The sequence below is a fragment of the Spermophilus citellus genome, assembly GCF_964194105.1.
Source record: "Spermophilus citellus genome assembly, chromosome: X".
NCBI classification, from domain to species: domain Eukaryota; kingdom Metazoa; phylum Chordata; class Mammalia; order Rodentia; family Sciuridae; genus Spermophilus; species Spermophilus citellus.
The window spans coordinates 22,077,526-22,095,362 of NC_138190.1; the positions used below are offsets into that span (position 1 = coordinate 22,077,526).

Consider the following 17,837-nt stretch of genomic DNA (forward strand, 5'->3'; position numbering starts at 1 on the left):
CAAGTAGGCCCCAGATGGGAGTGTCTGAATGTAACACTGGCATTTGGTTTTCAGAGGAACTATTTCCCCACTTTGCTTAGAAGTAATATAAGGACTTTGAGTGAAGCTTGAGGCTATTTCTTCCCCATAACAGAGTGGACTCCAAAGATTCCTGACGGACCCTAAAGGAGGATCACCTGATGAAACATACTGATTTCTCCTGGTGGAAACTCAGGGAGATAAGGTCACTGAAACAGAGTATCAATCTTAATTCAGAGCAGGAGTCACAGGCCCTGAACAGGAATATTAAAGGAAAGGATCTTGAATCCTGAGGGAACTACCCACTCCAGGCTTAGGTTGGGCAGAGTCCTGCCCACACTTTAAGCACCAAGGGACTATCAGAGAGCTATTTGAGGGTGAGGGCTCTTTCAATTCCTGCTTTGGAATTCTCAGGAATGTGGTACTTTCTCTGGGAAGATATGTTTCACATCAGAAGAAGGTGGAGGCCCACGCCATGCCAGAAGCGAAGATGAGGACTCTGAATGAAGAATGAGAACCCTAAATCTGACCCCAGTATAAACAGTGTTCCTCAGAGCTCTTCTGTCATCCTGGGTTTCACCAGGTAGATATGGTCAGATAAGAATCTCCTTCAGTTTCTTTTCCAGGATAGAAGAGAGATGATGGCACTGAAATAAGGAGTCAACATCAAAGCAACAGCGTAGAAGAATCCCAGAAAACACTGAATGGGAACAAAGAGACATCCCCTGCCTCAAAGCTGGGACCTGCCAGGCCTTGTTTTCTCTCCTCAGAAATCAGATGTGGTGGGTAGCACATCCTATGACACATCCTAGTTATGTCTCAGGCAGGAGACAAGCAGATCAGAGATTCAAGGTTGTATGGGTTCCTTGAATAACATGTGCGCATGTATGCGCACGCGCACACACACACACACACACACACCACACAAAACATGCAAAAGACCCATCTACAAAGCCAAAGTGTGTGTCTCTTTAGTGAAGAAGAACAAAACACCTAGTCCATTCTTCTCCAGGTCACTAGATCATCTACTTTTGCCTGCTGCAACTGAACAGTCATCATGCCTTCAGGTCAGAAGAGCAAAGTCAAGGCCAGGGAAAAACACCGCCAGACTCCAAAAGAACCTAAAGATCTAGTGTGTGATCAGGCCACTGTAGCAAAGGAAGATGATTATGCCTATTCCTCTTCTGTTCATTTCAAGGGTATTCCTCATGGTTGCCTTGCTGAGACACTTTATGATCCCCAAGATCCTGTTAGAATCCCATCTACCACCATAACTTCTGCAGCTATTTTATTCACAAGATCTGTTGAAAGTATAAACAATAATGTAGAGGAAAGGGCAAGATCCCCAGAAAGCCCAGTGGCCACTGAGAACTTTCTCATATGCCATTTAGATGAGAAGGTAGTAACATTGATGCAATACTTGCTCTTCAAATGAAGGGACCCATTACAAAGGCAGAAATACTGAAAAATGATATCCAGATTCACAAGAACCACTTTTCCGAGATCCTTAAGAGAGTTTCTGAGCTCCTAGAGTTGGTCTTTGGCCTTAAGTTGAAGTAAGTGGATCCCAAAAGGCACATCTATGTCCTCATCAACAAACTGGAACCAAGCTCTGATGCAAGGCTAAAGAAGTGTACCCAAGATGGCCTGCTAATGACTATCCTAGCTGTGATCTTCACAAAGGGAAACTGTGCCTCTGAGAAGCAAGTCTGGTAAGTGTTAAATATGATGGGATTCTATGAAGGAAAGGAGCACACTTCACTTTTGGGGATCCCAGGAAGGTGATCACCAGAGATTTAGTGAAGGAAAAGTACCTGGAGTATCGGCAGGTGGCCAACAGTGATCCTCCACGCTATGAATTCCTGTGGGGCCCAAGAGCTCATGCTGAAACCAGTAAGATGAAAGTCCTGGAGTTTTTGGCCAAGATCCATGATTCTGTTCCTATAGCCTGCTATGAGGAAGCATTGAGAGATGAGGAAGAAAGAGCCTGAGCCAAAGCTGAAGCAAAGGCTTGCATTAGTGCTCTGGCCAATGTGCGCTCCAAGGCCACAACAGGAGTTCTTCCCACCCTTAGTAAAGTCTAAGTCAGATTCGTCTCTAGGAAATTGATAAGTTCATAATATCAGTAGTGTAAGGTCAAGGTGGGGCTGCAGACAATACAGCATGTAACATGTTGGTGTTTATATTCTATGTAGTAATTTTAATAATTTGTTTAAGGCAATGTTCCTTTTATTAGAAATCTGAGTAACTAGAATCTAAGTTTATGAATGACATTGCTCAACCTTTTTCTGTATATGAGATTTAATAGTGATTTATTATTTTGTTTATTATTATTATTTTGTAACAGGGATTGAACCTAGGGCCACTCAACCGCTGAGCCACATCCCCAGCCCTTTTTATATTTTATTTTGAGACATGATCTTGCTAAGTAGCTTAGGGCCTTGTTAATTGCTGAGGCTGGCTTTAAACTTGCGATCTTCCTGCCTCAGCCTCCCAAAGCTGTTTGGATTACAGGCATGTGCCACCATACCCGGCTTATTTTGAAAATCAAATTGAGAAGCTCGCTGGGGATGTGGCTCAAGCGGTAGCGCGCTCGCCTGGCATGAGTGCGGCCCGGGTTCGATCCTCAGCACCACATATAAACAAAGATGTCGTGTCTGCCAAAAAATAAAACTAAAAAATAAATATTTAAAAAAAAAATTGAGAAGCTCTCCATCTTATTTAGTGATTTGGAAAAAGATACCATGGTAGTAAATTAAGCATTTCCTTAGACATATGAAAGAATGGAACAATGTAATAATGAGGATCATGAAACAGAAAACAAGATAAAAAATGATTAGTTATTGCATTCCCTATTCACTTTTACTCGATTGCCCTATAAGATTAAAGCATACACACTTTAGCTGCACACAGTGGTTCATGCCTGTAATCCCAGTGGTTTTGGAGGCTGAGGCAGGAGGATCGCAAGTTCAAGGCCCTGGAAAGTTTTTATTTTCTTCTTCTATTCTGAATGAACATTTTGGTGGATATAGCAATCTTGGCTGGCATTTGTTTTCTTTCAGAGTCTGGATTATCTCATACCAATTTCTCCTGGCCTTTAGTGTCTGAGAAGTTTCTGATGTATGTCTTATTTGTTTACCTCTAAATGTGATCCAACATTTTTCTCTTGTGGCTTTTAATATTCTTTTTTTTCTTTATTATCTTTTTTTATTTTATTTTATTTTTTTAATTGGTCGTTCAAAACATTACAAAGCTCTTGACATATCATATTTCATACATTAGATTCAAGTGGGTTATGAATTCCCATTTTTACCCCAAATACAGATTGCAGAATCACATCGGTTACACATCCACATTTTTACATAATGCCATATTAGTAACTGTTGTATTCTGCTACCTTTCCTATCCCCTACTATCCCCCCTCCCCTCCCCTCTCATCTTCTCTCTCTACCCCATCTACTGTAATTCATTTCTCTCCTTGTTTTTTTCCCATTCCCCTCACAACCTCTTATATGTAATTTTGTATAACAATGAGGGTCTCCTTCCATTTCCATGCAATTTCCCTTTTCTCTCCCTTTCCCTCCCACCTCACGTCTCTGTTTAATGTTAATCTTTTCCTCCTGCTCTTCCTCCCTGCTCTGTTCTTAGTTGCTCTCATTATATCAAAGAAGACATTTGGCATTTGTTTTTTAGGGATTGGCTAGCTTCACTTAGCATTCTATCTTTATTATATAGGTTAGGCATTTGATTATGATGTGTCTTGGTGGGGTTCAGTTTTGGTCTTGTCTATTTGGGTTTCTATGTGCTTCCCATATGTGAATGCCCATCCCCTTTCTAAGGTGTAGACATTTTCTGCTCTCATTTCACTGAAAATGTTCTTAATGCCATTGCCTTGTGTATTCATCTCTTTTTCAATTTTAATGTCTCTTAAGTTTGTTGCTTTAATGTTGTCCCAGACTTCTTGTATATTCTGATGATTGTCTTTTCTTCTTACTGCTTACTGATCTACAAGGTTATTTACCCTGTCTTCAAGGTCTGAAATTCTTTTTTCTACATAATCTAATCTGTTAGTGATACATTCAACTGAATGCTGTATTTGTTTTATGGTTTCTTTCATTTTCAGGTCTGATTAGATTCTTTTCAGAATCTCTATCTCCTTATTAAAATAATTTTTCACCTCTGGTATTTTCTCTGTTAATTGTTCCTTATATCTTCTTTTAGGTCATTAATCCTTTAAATAATCATTTTTTTGTACTCTTTCTCTGGAATTGCATCCCTTTAAATATGTGTGGATCCTTTTTTTCTTGGTTGTTCTGTGGAGTGAAACCAAGAAAGCAGACAGGTAACTTCTCAGTAAAGTAGGTGAACCCCAAAAAAAGGTGGGGGAAATTTACTGGAATTTAAAACTGGGCATTCAGAGCAGATTGGGAATTCAGAAGGTTGGAGATAATAAAATAAGGAAGAAATCCCCAGCAGCACAGCCATTGCTGCAGCTGGGCCTGAAGCACTAGCCAGAGTAGTTCCTCCACAAGCAAGGTGGAGGGATAAGGAAATAAAAGGAACCCAAATTTCTAGGAGACCTGAGGCATGTCTTGGTACAGAGCATTTAGAGATCAAGGACATTGCCTAACTAAACTGAAAGGTATGCTGCACAATATCCTTGTGGGAGAAAGAAGCTGCCGTCTCTCCAGGCGGCATGTGGAGGACAAAAGAAGGAATCATTTTGCAGCTGGTGTGGGGCTGACAGCTGAGTGAGCCAATTCCTAGAAAACTTGAGTTTGGCCTGAAATACACAGTCCCAGTAAACACACACTGAACACCACAGAGAGTGCTTAAATGAATAGTATAAAATCAAATGTGGAGTGAGGTTTAGCCAGTGGACAACTGGTCATGGAAGCCCACCTGGCTCTATACCCTTCCCCCTCCAACCCGGCTGCTTTCAGGACAGGCTGGGAGAGATGTGTCTGGTGGGGAATTTGGAAGGGCAAGGGTGGGAGAGAATTGAGTTTGGAGACTGAACCCAAGACCAGGAAATGTGGGGGCTGCCAGTGACATAGGGGACTAAGAATTAGCTCCTCCACTACACAAGTGGAACCCAAGGGGGATCTCTGGGGTACTGTCTTCCAGTGTGTACTGGCAATTACTGGGCCCTGGAGTTCGGCTGCTTTGAATCTCCAGACCAATTGACATTCAGCAAAGAGCCTGGAGCCCACCTAAACTTAAATCCTGCCTTCAGGAATTCCCCTATAAGATTACCTCTCTCACTCCAGCAATCTGGAAGGTGGAACATCACACTCCAGATGACCCCACCTAAAACTGGTGAGAAGCTGAGAATCTTTTGAACTCCAATGGAAAGAATTCTTTAATTTTTCATCAAGATTTTTCTCCCTCTTTTTTTTTTTCTTTTCTCTGTTTAATTGTGACTTTAATATTATATAGACATTTATATATACTCATATTTGTTTTTCTTCTCATTTTTAGCATTTTTGAAGACAGTTATTTTTCATGGATCATTTTTTGAGGACTACAATGTTTGATTGTTATATTTTAGTTTTGCTTTGTACTCTTTTATTCATTTTTTAAATTTTTACTTTACATATATATTTTTAATTTTTACTTTACATATATATTTTTTTCTTTTACTTTAATATATATTTTTCTTTATATATTTTTAATTTACATATATATTTTTCTGTTTCCCTTGATTATTTTCTCTTTTCTTCTGTTAAGAGTCAATCTCTATTTTTCTTTCACTCTTCCTTTACTTTTTTACTTCTGTCTTTTCTCCTTCTCCCTCATAATCATCACATCCTATATAAACTCTGCTCTCTCCCTGTTCATCACAAGAATTCACAAGTAAAAAGCCTGCACTACAAAATATTTTAATATGATATTTCATGAAGAAGAAATGAAAAATAAAAGTGAGGAATTATGCTAGAAGAATAGTTAATCAGAGAATAAATTAATTCAAAGTAAAAACCAGAGATAAATCAAAATGGAAGGTGGTAAAAATCATTTCTCAAAAATAACATTGGGGCTGGGGATGTGGCTCAAGCGGTAGCGCGCTCACCTGGCATGCGTGGGATGCTGGGTTTGATCCTCAGCACCACATAAAAATAAAATAAAGATGTTGTATCCACCAAAAAAAACCCCTAAAAAATAAATATTAAAAAATTCTTTCTCTCTCTTTAAAGAAAATAATAACATTGACTGTAAATGGCCTAAACGCATCAATCAAAAGACATATACCATCAGATTGGATTTGAAAACAAGACCCAACAATATGCTATGTTTAAAAGACTCACCTCATAGGCAAAGACACCCACAAACTGAAGGCAAAAGGATGGACAAAAAACATCATTCACATGGATCTCATAAATAAGCAGGGGTTTCTATCCTCATATCAGATAAAGTGGACTTCAAGCCAAAGTTAATCAGAAGAGAAAGAAGGACATTTCATACTGCTTAAGGGAACTATACATCAACAAAACATTACAATAGGAAATATTTATGCACCAAACAATGGAGCATCTATATATATCAAGCAAAGCCTTCTCAGTTTCAAGAATCAAATAGACCACAACACAATTATACTGGGTAACTTTAACCTGCCTCTATCACCACTGGGTAGATCCCCTGAAAAAAAAAAGAAAGAAGCTATAGAACTAAAAAATACAATTGAAAATTTAGACTTCACAGACATATGTAGAATATTTCATCCATCAACAACTGAATACACTTTCTTCTCAGCAGCACATGGATCCTTCTCTAATATAGACAATGTTATGTAAGCTATCACATATATTGGCATTAAATTGTAATATTACCTTAATATATTTTTAGCATCTGTAGAGTTATGATAGCTCCCTTTCCATTAATATTAATTTTGTGTTCTTGCTTTTTTCTTGATTAGATTTGTTTGATTTTTATCAACTTTTAGCTGTATTATTTCTTCTCTATTTCATATATTTCTGCTCCTACTCTTATTTTTTTCTTCCTACTACCTTATTTGAAAATAATTTGATTGTTAATCTAACTTCTTTATGATACAAGTATTTTAAGTTACAAGTGTTCATATGAGTGCTATTTCATCCCAGAGATTCTGATATTTTAAGCTTTTATTATCACTTAGTTCAAAGCACCTTTTATTTACTTTTCTTGTGCTTTCTTCCTTGACCTGTGAGATATTTATAAGTGTGCCATTTAATTTTGAAGTAGTTGACATGTGGGAGTGGGGTTCCATGTATCTTAAAGTGATTGATTTCTAATGTAATCTTTCATGCAGGAAACAAAATCTGTATGATTTCAAATTTTAAAAAGTAATGAAAATGCTTTTTATATTGATTGTATTGGTTACATATGTGTCAAAACATGTTCTTCCCCTACCCTTGTCACTGAAATAAATGAAGAAACTGTCCATACAGATCTACCTCACTTTTTATTAATATTTTTTTAGTTGTAATTGCACACAATACCTTTATTTTATTTATGTGGTGCTGAGGATCGAACCCAAAGCCTTGCACATGCTAGGCAAGCGCTCTACTGCTGAGCCACAACCCCGTCCCCCTCAAGTTTAAAATCACTCTGTATATGCAATAATTAACCACTCATTTCTTGATAGATGTGTAAGTTGTTTCACATTTGCTACTTTGATTGAAATATATATTACTGAACATAAATTTTTGGACAAATAGTGTTATTTCATTATTTTAAAGATGCTTTTAAAAGTTTAAATTAGGTTCAAGTTGAAAGTGTGATGACTTGAAATTTTTGGATTACCAAAATTCCTTCCCCAAAAAGGATTGCATATTCTCACAAATATTTTATTTGATCAATTTAAATTTGGGGAAAAATTTTGGTACAATTATTGTCTGTTATTGTCTATTTCAATTGTCTGTTTTCTCAGTAGTTTTAACACGAAATGAAACTAATCCCTAATCTATAAAGCAGGATATCTGCAGTGATGACTTGAGCACTAGGATTCTTCTGAGAACGTGCTTTTAATTCTGATATGTCAAAACAGAATTTTAATTCTGATATGTCAAAGATATTTCTTTTTACTTTGGGGAGTAATTTGGACAAAATGATCAGGTATCAGAATGGGCCAACAGAGGAAAACCTTAGTTCATGAAGTTATTTCAAGCAAACCAGACAGCAGAATAATTGCAAACACTCATGCTAGAGATCACAAGCTAAACCATGTTCATAGAGCCTAGGGCAGCTGGCAGTCATGGGTGTATAACCAGGGTTTAACATTAGGTAACGAAGTGTCAGAGGAGAGAAGATTGAGAAACTAGTGGTATCTCAGACAACTTTCTTGTTAATTCAGGGTCTTTACCTTAATTTTAGTCAGGATCTGAAACTCTTTCCTCAGCTGATTTGACACCACCTCTCTAAGACCAATCTGTTTACTTCCTGATTTACTTCCTGAGGTACCAACGCAGGTGGGTATCAGGATACATCAATTTCTGCAATCCTTATATAGGCTCTCCCATGGTTTACACATGACTGAATTTGAGAAGATCCTCCCAGCAGAAGAGAGTGATTGCTCACATAATCCTGCTCTGCTCTCAGTTCTGGTCAACCCTGAGCTGGGATTTCCTTGAACTGCCCCTCTGGGGACTCAGGAAATTAAGGGCATTGGTCCTGAATATTTGCCCAAAGTCTGTTAAGAGTGGGGTCCAAGGTGCTAATGGAATGTTAGGACTCTGTGTGATTTCTGAAGAAACCACACATGCAAGACATACAAAGAGGCACAATGACCCACCCCGGCTATGAGCTCTGCCCCTCCCGGTGGAGGGGGCTCAGATGTTCCTTTACTATTTCTTCTGAAAATTGAAGGGTAACATGAGGATGCCCTTCATTTAAGGCTAACCCAGATAATCAGAAAGAAGAGTTCCATCGTGGTGTAAATTTTAAAAATAAGTATAAACAAATAAACAAACAAACTTATATGAGTTCTAAGGAAACCCCCATCTCAGATCAGTGTCAACTCCACCGAGCCCATTCATGTGTAAATCCTGGGAGAACCCAGGCAAAGTTTTCAGGAGGTGATGCACCCTGATACTGGCCTTGGGACCTCAGGGAAGTGAAGGGTTTTGTCTGAGAGGGGTGGTGTTAAGTCAGCTGAGGGAAGAGTTCCAGATCCTTCTTGAAATTAAGGTAAGGACCCTGATTTAGGTGTGTGGATATCCCCCACTTGACTCGAAGGCCAGAGTTCTGACTCTGCTGTCAGCCCTAGTAGGATCTAGACCAGAATCATAGGACTTAATGATCTCTGAGTAGTTTCTAAATTCCTTCAAAAGGGACTAAGGCAGGTAAGGATATTAGACCAGGGTGTTTTCTTCACACCAATAGAGGAAAGGTTCCCAGACTTTAATCAAAGAAAAGATGGGGAATTTGAATGAAGTCTGAGGTAATCAACCACTCTGAACTGAAGGAACATCACAGAGCCCCGCCTCCTGTCCCGGCTGTCTGGGGGAGGGGTGCATGGGAGGATGTGACGCATATCAACTTCCGCCTCTGGCGTTTGAGGGAGATGATAGCGTCTGTGTGAGGTGGCACAGCACCAGGACAATTGAGGGAAGAGCCATAGTCCTTGCCTAGAATTAAGGTAAATAATAAGTTGGGTGTGATGGGACTGCCCACCTCAGACTGGTGGGGCTCCCAGAGTTACCCCGCCTGACGTCAGTTTTGATAGAAATTAGATTGGAGTCATCCGACATACAGATGATCTCAGAGTCATTACTAAATTCCCTCAGAGGCTTTTGAGAGGGCCAGGGTGTTGACTTCAGACCATCAGAGGAAGGGTTCTCAGGTTCTAATGGGAGAGATTTGATGCAGTTACCCCAAAATGTCCACAAAAATCACAGACCCACATTCATACTTCCGGTCCAGAGAGGCTACATGTGAAGGTGGATTGATGTAAGGAACCCTGAGTAATGCCTTTGGGGTCTCAGGGAAGTGAATACCTTAGAATGGGAGCAAGGTGGTATTGTCAACATAGGGATGATCCCTCAGCTCTGCTAGGGGTTAGAGTGAGGTGACCGAGTGAGGTCTCAGGGATCCACAAATAAAGGGTACCACACAAAGCCACACCTGCTGTTAGTCCAGGGAGGCTTTGGGGCAAAACTGTCAGGAGAGGCATTCCCTTACATTGCACCTCAGAAGCCAAGGAAATAAGGTCATTTGACTGAGAGGGTCAGCCCCATCTTATTAGGGAGAAGTCCCAGGCTCTTCTGGAAGTCAATGTGAGATCCTGTGTGTAGACTTTCTTGTGAACTCAGGGTCTTTACCTTAATTTTAGGCAGAATCTGGAACTCTTCCTTCACCATTTGACACCAGCTGATTTGACACCACCTCTCTAAGACCAATCCCTTTACTTCCCTGAGGTTCCAATGCAGGTGTGTAGACTGAGGGGACTACCAATCTCAGAATTGCAAGGGTCACAAAGAGTACTATCTGCACCTTCAGACCTAAATGAACCAAAAGCAGATGTATTATGCTATGGCTTCCCTGTCTTTTTGTAGTTTTCAGGGACTGATACCCTTGCTCAGGGGCAAGAGATCTAAAGTCAGAAGAGGGAGGAGTCACAGTTCCTAGCAAAAGTGAAGGTGAAACACTGTGTGATGACTAGGAACATTAATTACCCCAGTACAGATTCCCATGAAGCCTGTGACTTCGTCCCTTTGTGTCTCCAGGTAGATGTGGTGAGGTGAGGTTCCCCTCAGTTCATCCTCTGGAATCTCACAGATATGAGGGTTGTAAAATGAGGGGTCATCATCAAAAAAAATAGATCATAGGGACCCCAGGTGCAGTTGATAACCCTTAATGTGAACTAAGAAAGACCCACAACCCAGAACAATGCCACTGCCTTAAGCTCCAGTAAGCTCCAGGCAGATCTGGCATCTAATAACCAAAAGCATACCTTAATTATTTCCACAGAGTCCTAAGGGGACAGACAGGTCACAGAATAGGCACATTGTGAGTTTCTAGAACAGTGATTTCAAGGAAAACTGCAGAGATAGCCTTCAGTAAAGCCAAGGAGTTGTCTCCTAGTTGACGTGGCCCAACAATTTCACTCTCTTTTGTTGTTTGCAGAATACCTGTCTCTCTCCCTACTGCCCGGTCTAAAACCATAATGCCTCGAGGTCAGAAGAGTAAGCTCCGTGCTCGTGAGAAACGCTGTCAGGCCCAGACCCAAGAACAGCCATTAGGTCTGGTGGGTGCTCAGGCCACTGCAGGAGCAGGTAGAGTGTTTCACTCCTCTTCCTCCTCTTGTTCCAAGAGTAATCCTCGGAGTTCAGCTGCTGCTAGAACAACTAGCAATCCTCAAGGTTCTTGGAGAGCTCTATCTACCACCACTACTTCTGCTATTGTTTCATACAGAAGATCTAATGGAATTGGGAACAACCAAGTGGAGGAAAGGCCAAGCTCTTCTCAAGCCCAGCTTGCCACTGGGCACCTGTCCAGAGGCCGTCTGGATGAGAAGGTAGTTATATTGGTGCATTACCTGCTGTACAAGTATCAAATGAAGGAGCCCATTACAAAGGCAGAAATGCTGAGAAACATAATCCAAATGCACAAGAGCCACTTCCTTGAGATCCTGAGGAAAGCTTCTGAGCACTTGGAACTGGTCTTTGGCCTAGACATCAAGGAAATGGATTCCAACAAGCATATCTATATCCTCATCAATAAACTGGAACTAAGCTATGATGCAAGGCTGAGTGACGATGGAGGTGTGCCCAAGACTGGCCTTCTGATGACTATCCTGGGTGTGATCTTCACAAAGGGAAACCGTGCCACTGAGGAGCAAGTCTGGCAAATCTTGAATGCAATGGGCTTATACAGTGGTAGAGAGCACTTTATTTTTGGCGAGCCCAGGAAGCTTATCACCAAAGATTTAGTGAAAGAAAAGTACCTGGAATATCAGCAGGTGCCCAACAGTGATCCTCTGCGCTATGAATTCCTGTGGGGCCCAAGAGCCTATGCAGAAACCAGTAAGATGAAAGTCCTAGAGTTTTTAGCCAAAGTCCATGATACCATCCCAAGTGCCTACCCAACCTGGTATGAGGAAGCATTGAGAGATGAGGAAGCAAGAGCCCAAGCCAGAGCTGCAACAAGGGCTCACATAAGTGCCATAGTTAGTGCAAGATCCAGGGCCCTGTCCAGTTATTCCTCCCTCCCCAAGTAAATTCTCAGTCATTTACCACATTGTGGTCAAAAAGTCCACAATCTATGTAGTGGAAGGTCAAGGGTGGGTCTGGAGACAATACAATGTGTAAAAATGTTATTTTCCTGTTCTGTGTTCCTCAACAAGTTTTCAAAAATATTATTGTTATCAGAAGGTTAAAGTACCTTCATATGTAAACTTATGAATGACATTGCTCAAACATTTATTGCTGTGAATGGAATTGAGTAAGAGGGTTTTTTCTTTTGTAAAACAAATTAGGAAAATTTCCATCATATTTATTCATTTAGGACATGACAGCATGGCAGTAAATTAGGCATTTCCTAAGAATGTGAAAAAACTCAGACTTGTAAAAGTTGATGTCAAGAAATAGAGAAAAGAATAAAAGATCATAAATGGTCTCACTTATCACTGTAATTGTTGTTTTGTACCAGATTATGTTTACTTTATTGAAGAATGTAAAATAATAATACATTAGAACTCTTTCTTAGGGACTTATATTTTTCTCAAGAAATAATTGAGAATTTACTCTTTGGGAGGCTTGTTTTCTACCTGAAATGCTAAGATGAAGAGGAATCATCCCTGTACTTATAAATTTAAAGACTTGGAGCAGCCATGATTAAAGGAAGATGGTGAATGTCTCACTTCAGATTGCTTGAACAACAACCATTTATTTCTCAGAGTTCCAGAGGCTGGAAGTCTGAGATCATATTGCAGGTCAGATTCTTGGTGAAAGTTCTCTTCCTGTTTCACAGTTTACTTATTGTATCCTCACATAGTGGAGAAAGAGAACTCTGGTGTCCTTATTCCATTAACAGAAATTTATTTCTCACAATTTTGAAGGCTGCAGAATCCAAAATCAAAGTACTTACAGATACAGTGTTTGATGCATGGACCACAGTCTTTTTAATGTTTCCTCACATAGAAGAAAGGGTGAGGGATCTCTCTAGGATCTTTATCATAAGAGCACTATCTCAGTTATGAGGGTTCCCCCTCATAACCTAATTACCTCCTAAAGGCCCCACTTCCAGATACCATCACATTGGGGATATAAAATTCAATGTATGATTTTTTTGGGGGGGGGGGACATTTTGTCCATAGCTATGAGAATCTTCTAACCAAAAGGGCAAAAATCAAAAGAAGGTGGGGTTTTCAATATACATGCCATATGGCAAGGATTTGATACCTTGAGGAATTGCAAGTCTTTCAGTGTGAAATAATTTTAACTTAAACAGAGTGGTGGGACAGATTAGCCTGTGGAAGTAGTGGGCAGGGGCCCAAACCTCAGATGGTGTGTTCCAGTGTCGAGAGACTAAAGTCTAGAATGGAAAACTGCTTTTACAAGACACTTTTATATCATGAATAAAGGGGAGATAAATCTCTGCCTGGGGAAGGAGTGTAAGATGTCCCATAGTCTGGTCTCCGTGTAAGTGTATAAACGATGATTTGTGCACATCAGCACAAGGGAGTGTCTGAGAAAAAAATGGTAATATTCATATGAGATGGAATGCTTAGAAGCCACTGTGCTGGCATGGCAGTCTTCACATTAGGACCAGGCACTGGGCCAGTTTCCTTTCATAAATACATTTCAATATTCCTCATTCACAAAGAAAACACGAGAAAGGGAGCAGCAGATTATCAAGCCCACTTAGAAGACAAAGAATCAGGCTCATGGAACTCATCTAGAATTCATATTGTTCTCACTCCTCCTTGCCTAGGCCAACCTTAAGCCTCTTAATTCATTTCTTAGTACTCCACAATATCTCCTAGGAAATTAAAAGAAGACCTGAGGGAGCAATGAACTGAACACAGTTGTAATAAATAAAAGAGAAAATGAGAATTAAACATCATTTGAAGAGTGCCTATGGGCATCATTTGCCTAGCATTCACCTGTCCCTCCAGTCCTCTTGTAGAGTTGACTCTGTCCAGGCATGGCACATGGGACCAGGCCTAGAAAAAGAATTACATTGCTCTTCCCCTGAGTCAGCGAAGTGGGTCCTCATGGCCATATATGCATCGTGACCTGACACCAAGTTCTGCCCTACTTCTTTCCACGGATGCTGTATCTGCACTATGTCAAAAGAAAGCTTGACCCTCACTTAGAGCATCCTGACTCCCTACAAATGTCCCCTGTTTTTCACTTCACTTATAGTGGAATCCCTCCGAAAACAAGAGCCCCTTTCACACAATTATTTACTTTAGCAGTGAAATTTAAGCATCTGTTTTTTGTTCTAGATGTTTCTACCCCACTCTCAAAGGATTTTTTCCCCAAAATTGTCTGTGGGTAGAGCCAAATTTAACATAGAGTCAACTGATTCTTGGGATGTTAACTATGAAGTTAGAGACTTTAGAAGGCAAATAACATTAGTTAGAAAGAAGAAATTAATCTGGAGACTTATTTGAGACTAGCTTTTAAATCCATTCATCACTGAGTACACTTAAGTGGTCAAGAACATAAACTTCTCTTATAATCAGCAAATGAGAAAGGATCAAGGAAGTCATTATGCAGCAACCAACCATCTACAGAGTTTGGATTCTAACAAATCCTGTAGTACCTCAAGGAGAATGTAGTTGATTTCTATGGCTGCAATAACACATTTCTGCAAATCCACATTTTACAACAAAACATACTCTGATCTCACATATGTGAATTAAAAAATACAGGATGTCTCTACTATATTCTTGCTGTGGCTTATCACAGGCCTATACAAAACTATGAGAGCCTGGACTCATTACTAGGCTTTGGGAAGAACCTCCTAAACTGACTCAGGTTATTGGAGGTTTTGGTCCTCTTACGGATATAAGATTAAATTTCTGTTTCTTGGCTGAATTCAGCTGGCCCAACCAGAATTCCTCAAGACATCACCCTATTTCTTGTTCATGGACCCACTCATCTTGAATCAGCAATTGCAATTTCAATATTTCTCACACTTGGAGTCTTCTGACCTTCCTCCTCTGCTGCATATCTTTTCTGCCTCCAACCACAGAAAGATCTTTGCTTATAAGCCTCATGTCATTATATTTAGCCCACCCCAGTAATCCAGTATAATTTCCCTATTTTATTATTGGTTTTATATCCTTAATAAACCTACGAAGTGCCTTTGACCATGTAGCATAACATATTTTCAGGTCTCAAAGATAAGTACATGGACATCATTTTCTAGCAATTATTTAGTCTACCACCAATGTTGAAAATGCTCCTAGCATGCTAGCCTTTATGAAAAAATGTAAAAATAATTCCCATGTTTCAGATGACTTGTTTGTATCTACTCCAGGGGCAAATCCTGTTTTTCCAATATGTGTATAGACAACTGTATAAATAAATGTTCAGGTATATTCATCAAGAGGGGGTAACAGACACTCACTAGTTATGATTTTGGTCATTTAATGAAAAGAAGAAGAAAATTCCATGTATTAAGTTGATTGTAAAGATAAGTATGAAAAGTTTTACTGACTAAAGAATGTAAACCCCAAGTGCTGATATTCATAAGGGATCATTTAGAAAATTGCTATCATATATGAAAACACTTGCACCAGAAAAATTTGGTGAGTTGCAAGCCAACTTTGGCACTCTCAGAGACCTCTCTGACAATGAGGGGGCTTCTGTCATGCAAATTGTAAAATTCACATCATACAGTGAATCCTCTCCCACCATAGTGTACATCCACAAGACTGGGGTCCTAATTAGAATAAGATATACTCCATTCTCATATATATATATATATATATATATATATATATATATATATGTGTGTGTGTGTGTGTGTGTGTGTGTGTGTGTGTGTGTGTATTCTACTGTCATGTATAACTAAAAAAACCAATAAAAATAAATAAAGTTATTTAAAGAATTTCTTTAAAAAAGTTGCATCATACGGATCACCTACTATATAACTGTTTATGCAAAATTTGCAAGTGCTGATCTACTTTCTGTCTTGCTTTCCTTCTATCCATATAGGGATACTACATTCCAAGTTCATTAGTACTTAGGAAGGTTCATTTGAAACTTTTCCACTGAAACAATGTGTGTCATTTCCAGCCAACGTATTTGAAAATTGGTATGTCACATCTATGCTTTCAGGCAGATCCCATGCTGAATGTGGAGTCACACAGTGGAAGCCAGTCTGGATCCCTGATCACCTGACTGTGGAAATCCCTGCATAGTCATATCAGAATTGATGTGCACAAGAAATAAACTTTTTCTGTATTAAAACTTTCATATTTCAGCTTCTTCCATTACATACATTAACAGTTACTTTATATGAATATACACACTGTTTTTGTTATGTTTTATTTAAAATTTTTAATAACAAAAGTAATAGTACCTATATTGTGGCTGCTGGTGGTGCTGCTGCTGCTGCAAAAAATCTAACAATACAGGTAAATAACAATTCCCTTTCCTTACTATATTCCTCTAAATTTCTGTCTTCCTCATAAGTAATCACAATCTAAAATATTATAGACATTATTTTAAAATATCTTCTGGACCTTCCTTTACAGAGATGTACTAGAAAAAACAGTCTGCATTTTAACCTATGTGTGTATGTGTCTGTGTGTGTGTGTGTATGTGTGTGTGCACGCGTGCTGTTCTGCCTGTTCTTGACCTTGTCAATTAATTCAATAAATGAAGGATCTTTTTTATGAACATACACATAGATCCATATCCCTCTTTTAACTACTCCATAAAATTCTAAGGTGTATATATGCTATAATTGATTTCACAATTCTCCTGATGAACACATAAACTGTTTTTCATCTGTTACTATGACTAATAAAGTTGATATCAACATCATCAAACAGGATTTCTTGGGAAAATATGAATATTTTCTTTTGGAATAGACAGAAAACTGAAATTTGGGTTACAGTGAAAAGAGTGTGATGACAATAAACTTGCATTAATATTGCTGAAATTCTGTTCCAACAATGCTATATCAATTTATTTTCTTACATATTAGGTAGAATTTCTGCAGTGATTTCTGCAGTATTATGAGGCATGCTTTAAAATTCTAAAATTTAAAAATGTCAGTTAAGACTATTACTTTGAGAAACAAGGATTTGGTCATAATGATTCCATGCCAGGAAATATTCCAAAGGAGACACTTTATGTTAGTGAGGAATATCAAGGTTTGGGGATAGAACAATTTCCAGAGTCTATGAGAGAAATCAAAAGCTAAACCAAGTCAAGAGGGTTCACAGAAGATGGCAGTCAGGTTCTGAATTCAGAGTTCAGCATATAGTCAACAAGGGGTAAACAAGGGACCAAAGGAGAGAAGATAAGGAATCTTGGAGGGTCCTGAACAACTTATACAAGTAGCTTAAGGAATCTCTCAATCATCATTACCAGTCTGAATTTATAGGGTGAGCTGCATGAGCAGATATATCATATAAAAGGAGCACAAGAATGCTTGATACACCTCTCTCAGAATCTCCCCTAATCACTGTTGGGTAATGTATAGCTAGCTCTCCTGTGTCACTGAGTGGTGTTTTTGATGGAATCTGAGAGAACTATACATCTTCACTACTCTGGTGGGCTGTGTATCCTTGCCATTCTCAACTGCAGCTGTGAGCTCTGTTGATGCATGCTGGAAAAAGTTATTTCTTTTCTTGTACACAGTGCCTTTACCCACTGAGG

At 39.2% G+C, this 17,837-nt stretch overlaps 1 protein-coding gene and 1 pseudogene across 2 annotated transcripts; both read left to right on the forward strand.

Annotated features, from left to right (window-relative positions):
* Positions 1 to 1,075: 1,075 nt before the first annotated feature.
* On the forward strand, positions 1,076 to 2,009 carry LOC308638990 (melanoma-associated antigen B10-like; annotated as a pseudogene). Its single transcript has one exon. The product of its transcript is annotated as a melanoma-associated antigen B10-like (transcript).
* Positions 2,010 to 11,158: 9,149 nt separating this feature from the next.
* LOC308639042 (melanoma-associated antigen B10-like) lies at positions 11,159 to 12,211 on the forward strand (the record flags this gene model as incomplete). Its single annotated transcript, XM_081277013.1, has 1 exon — positions 11,159 to 12,211. One exon carries the CDS (start codon positions 11,159 to 11,161, stop codon positions 12,209 to 12,211), a length of 1,053 nt encoding a protein of 350 aa, XP_081133139.1.
* Positions 12,212 to 17,837: the final 5,626 nt, after the last annotated feature.